The sequence below is a fragment of the Mus pahari genome, chromosome 3 (assembly GCF_900095145.1).
Source record: "Mus pahari chromosome 3, PAHARI_EIJ_v1.1, whole genome shotgun sequence".
NCBI lineage: Eukaryota > Metazoa > Chordata > Mammalia > Rodentia > Muridae > Mus > Mus pahari.
The window spans coordinates 105,560,261-105,574,067 of NC_034592.1; the positions used below are offsets into that span (position 1 = coordinate 105,560,261).

The window sequence follows — 13,807 nt, forward strand, 5'->3', positions numbered from 1 at the left end:
AAAAAAAAAAAAAAAAAAAAAAAGTTGGAAGAGAAGAAAGTCATGAAATAAGACAAGAACAGGCTGAGTGAACTAAGTCTTAAAACCAGGGCCAGGCAGGGTAATCTTAGCATCAGGAGGCTGATATGAGTTTAGGAGCGGCCTGGAAGGCATAGCAAGACCTTGTATTAAACAAACAAAGTAAATGAGATCACACCATCTCCCCCAGGGGAGATCCCATCAGTGTCTACTTGTTTTCAGAACAAAGTCAAAACATAAATACGTAAGTAGCCATTTAAAGCAAACTGGAGCTTGGAATCTCTTGGTGAGCAAGCAGATGACTGGCTTGCTGACCATGACTGAGGCGCTGGCCTTGATCCCTGGCCCCAAGAGAAAACATTATAGCTGTGAAGACTCCTAGCGGGTATGTAAAAATAAATTTACCCTTTTTAATGAACCAAACAATAAGCAATAAAACTCATGAAAAGCACCCCCAACCACTCACGGACTGATCTTATTCACATCAAGGTGGAACTGAAAGACTAGATGGTTTTGAATGACTGTATATATTGCCAGCTCAAAAATGCTGAAAGGCAGCTGGGTAGTGGTGGCACACGCCTTTAATCCCAGCACTTGGGAGGCAGAGGCAGGCGGATCTCTGAGTTCAAGGCCAGCCTGGTCTACAGAGTGAGTTCCAGGACAGCCAGAAACAGAGAGAAACCCTGTCTCAAAAAAACCAAAAAACCAACCAAACAAACAAAAATGCTGAAAGGCCTATTTCCATATCACTGAATTATATGAGAAGATTATAAAAACCAAGAGCAGCAAGCAAGCTAATGGAAAAGCCTGCTGAGGTTCTAAGGCAGCCACAGGTTCAGTTCCTCAGAGGGAAACACCTGAGGAATCCCCAGGAGGAAAAGCTAGCTGTATAGATCTCATCAGACTCCTCTAAGAGTGCAGCCAGGCTCCTAGCCACACACCCAGCAAATCCAACAGCGGCTGAATCCCATTCTCTTCTACTCTTAAATGGGATAAGAAGTAGGGGTGATATATATAAAAAAGCAAGTCTTTTACAACTCCACAATCCTGATTATTTATGACATAACCTTCACATAATACCACCTATGTGGAAACCAAACCTTTGATATACAAGCCAAAACACAAAGGCAGCCACAATCATTTATACACACTCATGTACAGTAACATTCTTATTGTAGGAGCCATAATGAGGTCTAACTGCATAGAAAAGAGGCTTTAAAAAAAAAAAAGCTAATGACTATATTTTTAACCTTTTTTGGGTCTATTTACCTCAAATGAGAAATTTTAGTCATCTGCCTACCTGAAATACAAATGTAGGTTAAGAGCAACTGCAGTATTGGATGAGCTGACAAGCACCAAAACATCTAAGTCCTGAGACACTTTCAGGGATGTGAAGGACGAGATGCTGGCTGGCTCCAGTTGCTCAGAATCTTCTCTGAGAAGAGCCAAGTCCACTCGCGCTACATGCATGCCATCCATAGTGTTAAAAATATCTGAGTTAGAGTTAAAGAAGTGTCAGTGTATAAATACACAGGGCCCTTTAAGTCCTGAGGTTGTCGTAACGGTTACCGCCTGCATTGCAGGCGCAGCACGAGGGCTGGGAGAGGGCTTTCTCCATCGCAGTGACCACATGACCGAGAAGCCAGCAGCTTAACGAGCTGATGCACAGTTCTTCCTACCTGCTGCATGCCACCCTGTTCCAGAAGGGTAAACCCAATCTAACAGTACACATTAGCCAATACCCAGATATTGTCTCAACATGCAACCAACATTAAAAGCTGAGATATTTCATTTTCTTGTAAGCCAGCAAAATCTTACCTACACTTAGAATACAACTAAACTTGGATAATACATTTTCTTTCTTTCCTTCTTCTCTTTTTTCCCTTTTCTTTTTTTCTTTTGTTCCTTCCTTCCTCTCCCTCCCCCCCCCTCTCTCTTTTGAGACAGGTTCACTGTATAACCAAGATCTCCTGGAACTCCATCTGTAAGCCAGGCTGGCCTCAGATCCACAGAGATCTTCCTGCCTCTGCCTCCTGAGTGCTGAGATGAAAGGTGTGCCACCACCACTGTGCTTGAGTACTAAATTTTCATCAGAAACACTTGACCCATATTTAGACCCCAGAGTGACAGCTGAAATGCTAAGAGAAAGTGGGCAGGAGATGGAACTAAGCAGACTACTCATCTAGCTCGATGGAACCCTGGGCTCAGTTCCCCAGTACCATATAACCTGTGCAGAATGGCTCAAGCCTGTCATCCCAGGACTTGGGAGGTAAACGAAAGGTCAGATGTTCAAGGCCATCCTTGGTTAAATATTGAGTACAAGTCTAGTCTTGGCTACATTTGACATGTTTTATTTTTTAAGTCTGAAAAGTTAAGTTTATTCTAAATATACTTAAACTCTCTAATAAATGAACAGCGTATCACCTTTTAAACCTAATTAAATAAAATTATCCATATGCCTAGATAATTTCAAATGTTCAGCAGCTTCACACACATGACATCTACTGGAGTAGACAGGAAAACTCTATAATTTGGCACCAAAAATTAACTCAATTTAGTATAACTTTTTTTTTTTTAAAGATTTATTTATTATATGTAAGTAGCTATCTTCAGACACTCCAGAAGAGGGCGTCAGATCTTGTTACGGATGGTTATGAGCCACCATGTGGTTGCTGGGATTTGAACTCCGGACTTTCGGAAGAACAGTCGGGTGCTCTTACCCACTGAGCCATCTCACCAGCCCTAGTATAACATTTTTGAGCAAAAACTATATTAAAAAAAAAAAAGAAAAATCACCACTTTATGGAAGCTGACTCAGAAGGATTGAGTTAGAGGCTAGCCTGAGCTACAAACTTGAGTTCTCAGTTACAGAGACCCTGTTTCAAAAGCTCAATACAAAAGGATGTGGTGGCACAGGCCTTTAAGAGGTAGAGGCAAGGGAATCTCCGTGAGTTAAGAGGCAGGTTGGTTTACACAGTGAGTTCTAGAGTAGCCAGGGCTACACAGTAAGACCCTGCCTCAAAAATATATAAATATTTAGTTAATTAGATAGAAAGATAGATATACAGATAGACACAGACAGACAGACAGACAGACAGACAGACAGAAATAAATACATGGCCAGGGACTGCAGCTCAGTGGTAGAACATTTGAATGGCACATATGAGGTCTCTGGTCCAACCTCCAAAACCATAAAGAAAGAAAAGACTGTCCCTTTACTTCAGAAATAAAGGTCTCAAAACCATGTAAGAGGTCAGTTTTCAAACCTTTAAAATAATTTTGCTAATAGATACATAGTATAGTATTTTCAGAAACTATTAACGCAAAACAATCATTAAAATGATGGAATTATATGGATTGGTAATGCATACTTGGAACTCTAGTCTTTGGGTATTTGAGGCCTTAGAAAAAGAAAGAACAAGATGGAATCATCGCTGGAAAAAAATAAGAATATTTCTATACACTGAAAAACATAAAGTAATATAGCTGAGCATTTTAAGAGATTATTATCCCCTGACAATTCTTACTAAAATCTAACCACTCTCCCTTCCCTCCAGTTCCCCCAACTGAGATTGTAAACGGCTCAGCTTTCTACACAGTCTCTTCCCCTATACCCTGATCAACATTTACAGTCAAGGATACAGATCCAGCCCGCTGTGCTCAGAACAAAAAGAAATCTCTTGCAGAGCTGCGCATCAATGATCGTGTCTGCTGCCTGTACAGGCAGGGGCAGTGAGAGGCAGTCCAGCACTGGGACCCCGGGTTCTCTCCCCGGAAACACAACGTGTACGATGAGACATCTGTTGATGAGCAGTAATGACGTGTTGTTGTGAAATGACAGAATTCTCAGAGACTTGAAGGAAATACCTATGGAGCAAAAGGATATTATCTTAATCACTGATCACAATTTCACAGTTGGTAAATGTGACCATATAACAATTGAAAAAAAAAAAAACCAGATACAACAAAGAGGGAAAATGCATTCATTCCAACGCAAGGCAGTTACTGTTCGTATCTGTGTGGACATTAGGCATCATGAGGTAGGTGAAAGTGAATAAAGATGGTGGACAATGTCCCAGGGTTCCTTTTTTTTAAGGCTCAAATCTTAAAGCACACCAGAAGGAAGATTCAAGAAAGCCAAGTTACCCATGGGCTCACAGAAAAACAATCAGATATTTTTTTCCTTATGGAAAAAGAAGGAACCTTATAGTCAAGGGCAGAAAGGATGTCACTGTAGTACAAGTGGAGGTCAGGGGCCTCGATTTCTCTTCCCTCCTGTAGCTATTCAGGCCAAGATAGCCAACACCTATGCAGCCAGTCCAGGTCCACACTGTCCAATTAGAATACATGAGATCCATTAGGCAGATAGAATTCAACGTGACTAGCAGCCAAAGAAACGTGAAATCAATTTAATATGTATTATTTGGTTCATTACATATAAAATATCATTCCAATATGGAATTCATACAAAAGTTATTAATGAGCTACTCTACTTTCCTTACACTAAAGACTTCAAAACCTGGAATGTAAAACCTGACTGGGGGTGCAGCTATTCGAGAGGCAGGAGGATTTTAAGTCCAGGACCAGCCTAGATAACTTGGTGATCCTGCAAATGCCTGCAAATAAGAGCAAGAAAGGCCTGGAGACCTGCGTATGTAGCTCAATGACTGAAGCATGAACGAAGCCATGGGTTTAATTCCCAGTATCCCTCTAAAAAAAAAAAAAAAAAAAAAAAAAGATGGATGTATGATTTCTTTCCACCCCGCCCCCCCATCCTTTTTTCCTTTTTGGCAGTCTTACTATGTATCCTAGGTTAGCGTCAAACTGAGATCCTATGGCTTCTGCCTCACAAGTGCCAGGATTACAGGCGTATTGCCCCCTCACTTGCCTGTGACATATATAACACATTTCTCAGGCACCAAGGACTTGCCTAGCATTTGTGAGGCTCTAGATTTGATTCCCAGCCCTGCAAAAATTAAAGGCACAACTTTATTCCTATTAACTACATTCCGAGTGCTTAACAACTGGCTAGTGGCTATAGTATTGGGCAGTGTAGCCCGCCCTCTCAGTTTCACCTCTATGAGAACTTCTCGTAACTTCTCATGGATAGCTGGTCATGGTGGCCCACTCCTGAAATCCCAGCACTTGTGAAGCTGACAGAGGAGGACCACATGTTTGAGGGTGACCTATGCTACACAGTCACACTATCTCAAGAAAGGAAGCAAAATTCCCAAACTTAAACTGGCACTTGCTGACACCTTGCTCTTCAGTAAGCTTCTGCAGTGTCCTCCCACAACAGCCGTGTAGTAAGGCTGCGACACATCTTCCATCTCTCAAGTCAAACTCATACACGAGCAGCTCATAATCTTCTCTGGCAACAAGCAGTTTGGGCTTGTCTCTTGATGTGCTGTTCTGTGACTCCTCCCATAGGAACCTAAGAAAAAGTTTAGATTTATTGTGTTTCTATACCCACAACCCCACCTAACACAGTAGTGGGGACCAACGGGCAGAACAAGGACAGCTTAGTTCACTGCCAGCACCAATTCTATGATCCAGCCTAAGGGAATAAAAACCATGTCACAACTCTTTCCCTCCCCTCCCCTCTCCTCCCTTCCCTTCCCGTTCGTTCCATCCGGTCGCCTCACTTCTTCCCACTCTGCCCCGCTACACTGAGAGTGGGGGTATGAAGTGAACACAGAGCAAGAAACTGTTCTGTTCAGCTTTTTAAACGTCTTTTAAAAATCTACTTATTCTTTGTAGCCCTGGCTGTCCTGGAACTTGCTATGTAGATCAGGCTGGCCTCAAACTCACAGAGATCCACCTGCCTCTGCCTCCTGAGTGCTGGGATTGAAGGCATGAGCCACCCTGCCCAGTTGTAAATTTATTCCTTATAAAGTAAATATATTACTTATTATAATCAATGAAATGGGCTTATACAGCTGGAGAGGACTCAGTGGGTCGGTGGTTGAGAATGCTTGTTCACAAATATAGTGCCTGCAGTTCCAGGGGATCTGACACCCTCTCCTGGTCTCTGCTGGTACCATGCACATGAGAATATATATATATATATAGGCAAACACTCACAAACAAAAAATAAAAATGTTTTAAATGGGCTTTGGCTGAATTGGATTATTTCAGATTTAAAAATTAATTATTTGCCGGGCGGTGGTGGCGCACGCCTTTAATCCCAGCACTTGGGAGGCAGAGGCAGGTGGATTTCTGAGTTCGAGGCCAGCCTGGTCTACAGAGTGAGTTCCAGGACAGCCAGGACTACACAGAGAAACCCTGTCTCGAAAAAAATATATTTACATCTGCAATCTTTGAATGCTCCAGAATGCTATGGTACAGAACAACCCTCCCTAGTAGAACTCTGTGATGATATAAATGTTCTGTTTCAGTGCTGCTCAAGACAGCCAACCACCGTGGGCAGACATGGCTACAGGGCACTTCTACTGTGGGTACTTCAACAAAGAACCGTTACAGCAAAAATGGTCCAGCTTAGCCACATGTGGCTGGCTAATGACTGTCACACTAGACAGCATAGTCACCAAAGTTGGCTAGCAAGGACAGAAGGAGACTAATTAATTATATTACATTATATTTTAAAATAAACCTAAGGGCTGTAGAAGTTGCTTAGGGGCTAAAGAGCTAGCTCCACAGGCTTGAGAATGGCACTTTGGATACGCAGAACCCACATAAGAGCCAGTCAGGCTTGGTGGCCTGGCTGCCCATAATCCTAGCACTATGGAGTCAGAGACAAAAGATCCTGGGAAGCTAGCCATCTAGACCACCAGCTCAAGACTGAGCTCCTGGTTTCAGATCGAGACTCTGACTCCAGAAATGAAGTGAAGGGCCAGCAATGGTTCAGCAGGGAAGGGCATGTGCATGTGCTTTGTAGCCTGAGTTGGATCTCTGAACTCCATGTCAAGAACCAACTGCACGGAGTTCTTTTCTGACCTCCACAATTTTATCCTGTGCCATGTTTGTGAGCACGTGCACACACACTCAAACATTAATAATAATCAATAAAAATTTCAAATTACTGTGGCGAGCAATCTATTGACACCCAATATCAACATCAGGCCTCCACATGTACACACACGCACACGTTGACACACACGTAAAAACTAAAATAAAAAGGTCCAAGCCAGGCATAGCAACATTGTCTTAGCTACCCAGAAGGCCGAGGAAGGGTCTCTTGAGCCCAGGAACTGGACACCCTAAGCAACATGGCAAGACTCTGTCACTGGGCTGGAGAGATGGCTCAGCGGTTAAGAGAGCTGACTGCGATTTCTGAGTTCGAGGCCAGCCTGGACTACAAAGTGAGTTCCAGGACAGCCAGGGCTATACAGAGAAACCCTGTCTCGAAAAACAAAACAAACAAACAAACAAACAAAAGAGCGCTGACTGCTCTTCCAGAAGTCCTGAGTTCAATTCCTAGCAACCACATGGTGGCTCACAACCATCTGTAATGGGATCTGATGCACTCACTCTTCTAGCGTATGTCTGAAGACAGCTACAGTGTATTCATATTAGTAAAATAAATAAATCTTTTAAAAAAAGACTATCACTAGTAGAGATGAGCCGGATCTCAATAGTAATCACTCTCTTTAGTGGCTGAAACAAGAAGATTGAGCTTGGGGCCAGTCTGGGTTACAGAGAAAGACTTAAGATCAGTCAATATGGCCCCACTCTGAAAACACTAAAAGAGATGAGGCTACCACTCTGACAGTTTCAACTTCTTTTAAAAGCTTTGCTTTTCTACAATAGTCAGTTTGTATTAAATGGGATGGCTATGAGGTTCTTATTAGAAAGACTGACAGTTCCCATTTCTGCCTTTACATACCAAGAATAAACACACAGGCACTCCAACACACACCAGACATGAGAACAGGAGAAAGCTGGGATGGAGGTATGTGCTTATAATTCCAGCACTGGAGAGGTAGAGCTAAGAGGGTTGGGAGCTCACAGGTATCCTTGGGTCCAGGCCAGCCTGAGCTCCATGAGACCTTATCTCAAGGGGGTAAAAAGATGGGTTAAAATACTTGCTGATTTAGTAAACTAGTCTTGTGTATATAGAGCTGTTGAAGAACCTGGAGACTTCAAAGTGAGATACTTGTTGGCTATACAGTCTCATACAGACGGATCCTAAAATACTTCTCTTTATTCAAAAGGTCAGCATATACTTAGGGTACTTCTAAACTTTATGATGTAAACCGTTTTATGAAAAGTGGGAAGCGCCGGGTGTGGTGGCACACACCTTTAATCCCAGCACTCGGGAGGCAGAGGCAGGCAGATTTCTGAGTTCGAGGCCAGCCTGGTCTACAATGTGAGTTCCAGGACAGCCAGGGCTATACAGAGAAACCCTGTCTCGAAAAAAAAAACAACAAAAAAACAAACAAACAAAAAAAGTTTTAAAAAGTGGAAAGCAATATAATATTGTAATTCTCTACCTTCTCAATCCATGGGAGCCTCATGTCTAAGAAACAGCGGGGCATGCCAGGTGTGGAGATACAAGCCTGTAATCTCAGTATTAGAAGGGGTAAAACAGGAGGATTGTGAATTGCAAGCCAATCAGGCTACATCTTGAGACTGTGATTCCAACATGGAAAACATAGGGCTGGAATACAGTTCAGTAACCTTGGAGCACTTGTGTAAGTGAATGGACAAGTTTACAGAGGCGCAGGGGCAGGGGCGGGGGTGGCTGTGTTTGCAAGAAAACAATATTTTAGAGACAAAAAAAAAATGGGTATTTGAAATGCTTTTGAAATAAACCTCATCTGGCATTTTAAAACAAAGTAGTCGGCCTGGCAGTGCAGGCAGAGGCAGGCGGATCTCTGTAGGCTCCAGGCTATGTTTCCAGTTCTAGACTACCTAGGGCTACATAGTGAAGAGGAAGAGGAGGTAAAGACTTAGAACTCCTTTCGGTGACAGTCTGTATTGACTTAAAGAAACAGGACCTGTGCTGAGACCCATCCGGGGTTTGCAGGGGCTACCGAGGAGTGAGACAGCTTCTCTGTCTACCCAGGAAGTGAGCTAGTGAGTTGCAACAAGGTGAGGATTTCACCTCGGGACGGGAAAGGTTCCGAGAGGCACGGGACTCGATCCCGAGGAGTCTCCCCGGTGCTTCATCCTCTCCCACCCAGCCGCGGCCGGCGAGAGGCGAGCCCAGGCCTCCCCTCCCTCCGGAGCGGCTCAGGTTTCAGCCTCCTCCCACAGTCTGCAGCCGCCCCGCAGCACTTACTGCCTAAAGGGGCCTCGGAGGCAGCAGCTGCTTCCACCCCGGCTGCCCGGCGCCAAGGAAAGCACTTGGAGACTGCCCGCAGCCGTGAGGCTCCCCAGGGCCTCCAGCTCTCGGTGCAGCTGCGCCCGCGGTCCCAGCTGCGCCGTCTCCTCGGCAGGGATCCGCACCAGCAGCATGGGTAGGACCCGCTCCATGGCCCCGGCGCTGCCCGGGGAGGCAGCACTTCCGGGCCCTGGCTGGGCAGCCATCTTGGTCCGGGCGGTCCTTCCGGTAGGGGCGCCCGAATGCGTCACGGACCTGCGCAGTGGTTCGGACCTTGTGACTCTCACGGGAACGGAGAGGCGGTCCTGCGCCGGGCATTTTCTTAGCTTGGGGTGGAGGCGGCTCTGAAATGACTGCTGCGAAACCACGCCTGCCCCTACTCAGCTCAATTCAATAATACGCCAAGGCCTTTCAGCTGCTTGTGCTGTCCTTGCTGCCAAAGATTTCTAAGTCTGGTGCTTCTTTCTCCATTGAAACCCTGGTGCTGGCTCCTCTTCACTTTTTGTGCTGCTTGGTTAACAGGCATCTGGTAGTGCGGTTTTCTTGGTAGTAAGTTCTCTTAACAGTCTAGCACTATTAAAGAACCCTCTACCATTTAAAAAACAAAACAAAACAAACAAAAAAAAAAAAAACAGGGCTTCAAAACAGACCCCCATCCCCATCCCCGGCTTTGAGAAAGCAACTACCTCCATCAAATGCCTGGGATCCTAGAGTTTGAAAAATCAGTCTGACTCATTTCCCCCATCAGGAAGTTTTGAAGAGCAGTTTACAAAATAAGTAAATAAATAAAAAATAAAAATAAAACCATTCTCCAAACCCTTCCTCCTTCTTACTACAAAACTAATTTTCAGACCCTTCGAGGTGAATTTTCTTGTACCCTTGGGTACCCAGACTCAGGATTTGGGAGTGCGGAACTTCTCAGACCAATAGATCTTCTTTCGAGGTCAAACAATCTATTCTTTGTGGTCCCCCACCAAGGACTCTTTGCTACAATCATGAAGGTTAACATGGAGATTGAAGTCAAATGATATCCTTTGTAACAGATGGATGCATACAGAGTGGAGATGGTGAAATAGTTCACCTTTCAATTTCTTCTGTTTTTCTCAGGGAAGTACAATCCGATACAGAAGAGAAGGGGGAGAAGAGCTGAGAGGTATTGAAAAGGCATTTGGTCAAGCTATTTATTTGATAAAGGTTCTTTAGTGGCCTTAGACACCTGATCCTCCTTCACCAGCCTTCCAGGTTCTAGGAATACACCCATGCCTAGTTAACAGTGCCTTTCTAACACAGCCATTTCTACAATCTGAACATTTTGGCTTAATGGCAACCTGCTAATATGCCTTCATGGCTCAGTCTAAAGTCTAAAGCCTCTCTCTATTCCAGTCACTCTCAAATCATAGTATTTATGACTAATTGACATTTTATGTCAATTCCTGACCAATCTCTATGTAAGCCTGGAAATAGCAGAGACCTGTGCACCACTGTTATCTTCCTGCCTGAATCCCAGCCTGGCTCATAAAAGGTAGTGTTTGATGAATGCAGGACTTCATTTGACAAAATGCAGCCATGTCTTTCTTTCTTTCTTTCTTTTTTTTAAAGATTTATTTTTATTTTTGAGTACACTGTAGCTATCTTCAGACACACCAGAAGAGGGCATGGGATCTCATTAAAGATGGTTGTGAGCCACCATGTGGTTGCTGGGAATTAAACTCAGGACCTCTGGAAGAACAGTCAGTGCTCCTAACCACTGAACCATCTCTCCAGTCACCCATGTTATTTTCTTATGCCAAGGAAGATGCTTATATCCAAATCTCTCAGCCTCAGCTGAACTGTTTGGTTTACATAAAGTCTGGCAACACAGAAGCTGTGGGAAGCGGCAGCCAAGACAGCACCCCGGCTCATTGCCAAGCCCCGTGATTCCCTGTTTGTTTACCAAAAACCTAATTATGCACACCTGAATGATCAAGCGCTGCCCACCTGACACATAGCGTCATACAGCCATGATATTGAGTCACTGTCCTATCAACGCACACCCTGTCTGTGTGCATGGCTTGTGTACAGAGTGTGCTGAATGCTGATTGGATGATGAAGAGTGATGAGAGTCGAGTGCAGAGGGTAGAAGTGGATAAATTGGGTGATCCCCCATAATAAATGGAATAGGGAATAGGAATATAGGGAACAGAGCTGAGGCAGGAGCTGTAGAGGGAATAAAGGAAGCTGCTTCACCCGAACCTGGCGTTAGCGTTGTCCTTGTCTCTGCCGGCTGGAGACATTCTGACAGGAAGCAACATCCCAGATTAGACTTTTATTAAATACAAGGCCTTTCCCTTATTAGGAAGGATATTCTTGACATATTCACAAAAATGTCTTTCGTTGTAATTCCAAACTTACAAACAAGTTTCAACATATCATTGGATATTCCTTTAATTATACCTAAAGTAGCCGTGCCTTAATTTTAGGCAAGTCACCTAGATTTTAAGGAAGGATATGACATGTGTCAGGGTTCTCCAGCATAACAAGGTATAGGAAATGGCCTCAACTGTGTCACTGTAGACAGGTGATGGAGTTCCGTTTCTGGTATTTCAGCTTCTCACATTAACTAGAACATCAGTAGATACAGGCAAGCCTACAAAGAACACGAGTTAGCTGCAAACACAGTTCCACTTTACACGTATTTATGGTTTAATTCATGCTTGGCTCATTCTCATTCTAACAGTGGGTAAGTTCTGAGGACAGAAATGTTCTCTTATTTCTCTTACAGCCTGGAATCGTCTCTCAACTGTTGTTTGAATGAATTAGTTATTCATCTTTTCAGACTACGGCTCTGAAATAGCACCTATAAATGACCAAACACTGAGAATAAATACAAAGTTGTGGCTGAACAGACCACAGGGCCCTAAAGAGTCCAGACTGGGTTACTCAGTAAATACCTGCGTATCTAGAGCAACTGTTAGATTTTTTTATTACATTTTCACACACACACACACTCCACAGTGAACCTTTGGAGGTCACAAGACAGGAGTCACTTGCCTCATTACATGATATGAGTCTACCTGCTGAGCCATCTCACTGACCCAAGAACTTTATTTTTGTTTGTTTGTTTATTTGGTTGGTTTGGTTTGGTTTTTTTTGAGACAGCACCTCAGATCTCACTATGTAGTCTTGGCTGGCTTGGGACTCACCTCTGACCCTAAGTGGTAAGAACAAAGGTGTGCATCCCCATGCTTGGCTCTTAGAGCTATGCCTAAAGCTCACTGTTTTCCATGATCACAGTGTATAGGACTTGGACTAGGCTTGACAAGGGTGAGACTTGGTTTATGTAAGTACTTACTCCATTCTGGCTTCCAGCTGCTGAACTAATTGCTTGTCCATATGATGGCAGAACAGGGGAAGCAGATTCCTGGGGAAGGCTAGAGGCTCCGCCAAGGATGCTGCAGGCAACTGAGCTATCTCCCAGGCAATCAGAATCACCAATTCTGTCCTAAGGGACAGAAAAGAGAAGCCCAGCAGAGCCTCTTTATTTATGCAGGAAACTGATATCCAGGCAAAGTCTGTTATTCTTCTTCCACCACTGCAGGCTTGGATCCCATTGCTGACAGCAATTGAGAGGTAACGTCTATACATTTACTATGCACCTGATGATGCCTATACATCCTCCTTCCTATTTGATTTTAACTCTAAGGAGTTGATAGTACTACTCCCAGTTGAAGAAACAGACTAAGAAGTGAAGTGTGTCAAGTTACATTGCAATAGGCAGGTCTGTTTGACTCTAAATGTATTTTCTTTAATTACTATGACCCTATCCCCTGTGGGAAACCAACATTCCAACATAGGACACTATGTAAGGAAGAAGATTCAGCACTTGAATCTATTCTTCCTTTGCAGTCTTACCAGGGCTCCTGTACACCAGGGCATTGGCCTGTATTGATGACCCCCAGGGCATTGGCATGTATTGACAAGGCCTTTACAGTCTTTTTTTTTTTTTGGGTTTTCCAGACAGGGTTTCTCTTTATAACCCTGGCTGTCCTCGAACTCAAGAGATTGCCTGCCTCTGCCTCCCAAGTACTGGGGGATTAAAGGCGTGCACCACCATGCCAGGCAGCCTTCACAGTCTTACCAGGGCTCCTGCATACCAGGGCATTGACCTATATTGATGACCCCAGGGCATTGGTGTGTATTGATGAGGCCTTTACAGTCTTACCAGGCTGCACAGTCACTGCTGGATCGGAGGGAAGAATTCAGGGATACCAGCTGCTCTCCATGACTCAGCAAGGCATACAGCAGAGATATTCCAAACTGTGAGCCAAAGACAGTTCAAGACAAAATGAGGTCTACAGTTCTACAGGCTCCTCTGGCTTTGCTGTCTTCCTCCATCTTAAAGGACAGGCTCCCTTGTACAGATGGAGAGCAATATACAAGGGCTGCCAGATTTTACAGCTAAACAAAGAACACAAAGGAACCACTGTCCTGAACTTTCCGTGGTTTTTTTTTTTTTTTTTTTTT

General features: G+C 44.0%; 2 protein-coding genes across 3 annotated transcripts in view; both read right to left on the reverse strand.

Moving 5' to 3' along the window:
• The window catches only part of Spg11 (SPG11 vesicle trafficking associated, spatacsin), a 64,163-nt gene extending 54,653 nt beyond the window's left edge, over positions 1 to 9,510 (reverse strand). Inside the window, exons 1-4 of the mRNA XM_029535749.1 lie at positions 9,263 to 9,510; positions 5,277 to 5,452; positions 3,661 to 3,885; positions 1,319 to 1,511 (exon numbers count right to left, since the gene is read on the reverse strand). Of these exons, the coding sequence (XP_029391609.1) occupies positions 1,319 to 1,511; positions 3,661 to 3,885; positions 5,277 to 5,452; positions 9,263 to 9,510 (842 nt within the window). The remainder of the gene's footprint in view (positions 1 to 1,318; positions 1,512 to 3,660; positions 3,886 to 5,276; positions 5,453 to 9,262) is intronic.
• A 2,079-nt stretch (positions 9,511 to 11,589) lies between these two features.
• The window catches only part of Patl2 (PAT1 homolog 2), a 71,436-nt gene continuing 69,218 nt past the window's right edge, over positions 11,590 to 13,807 (reverse strand). The window contains exons 16-18 of one of the 2 annotated variants that reach the window (XM_021193469.1): positions 13,506 to 13,600; positions 12,636 to 12,785; positions 11,590 to 11,930 (exon numbers count right to left, since the gene is read on the reverse strand). In XM_021193469.1, coding sequence (XP_021049128.1) covers positions 11,912 to 11,930; positions 12,636 to 12,785; positions 13,506 to 13,600 — 264 coding nt within the window. In that variant the 3' untranslated portion in view covers positions 11,590 to 11,911. Of the gene's footprint in view, positions 11,931 to 12,631; positions 12,786 to 13,505; positions 13,601 to 13,807 lie in introns of those variants that run through there. The other variant, XM_021193470.1, reaches the window with a different exon arrangement.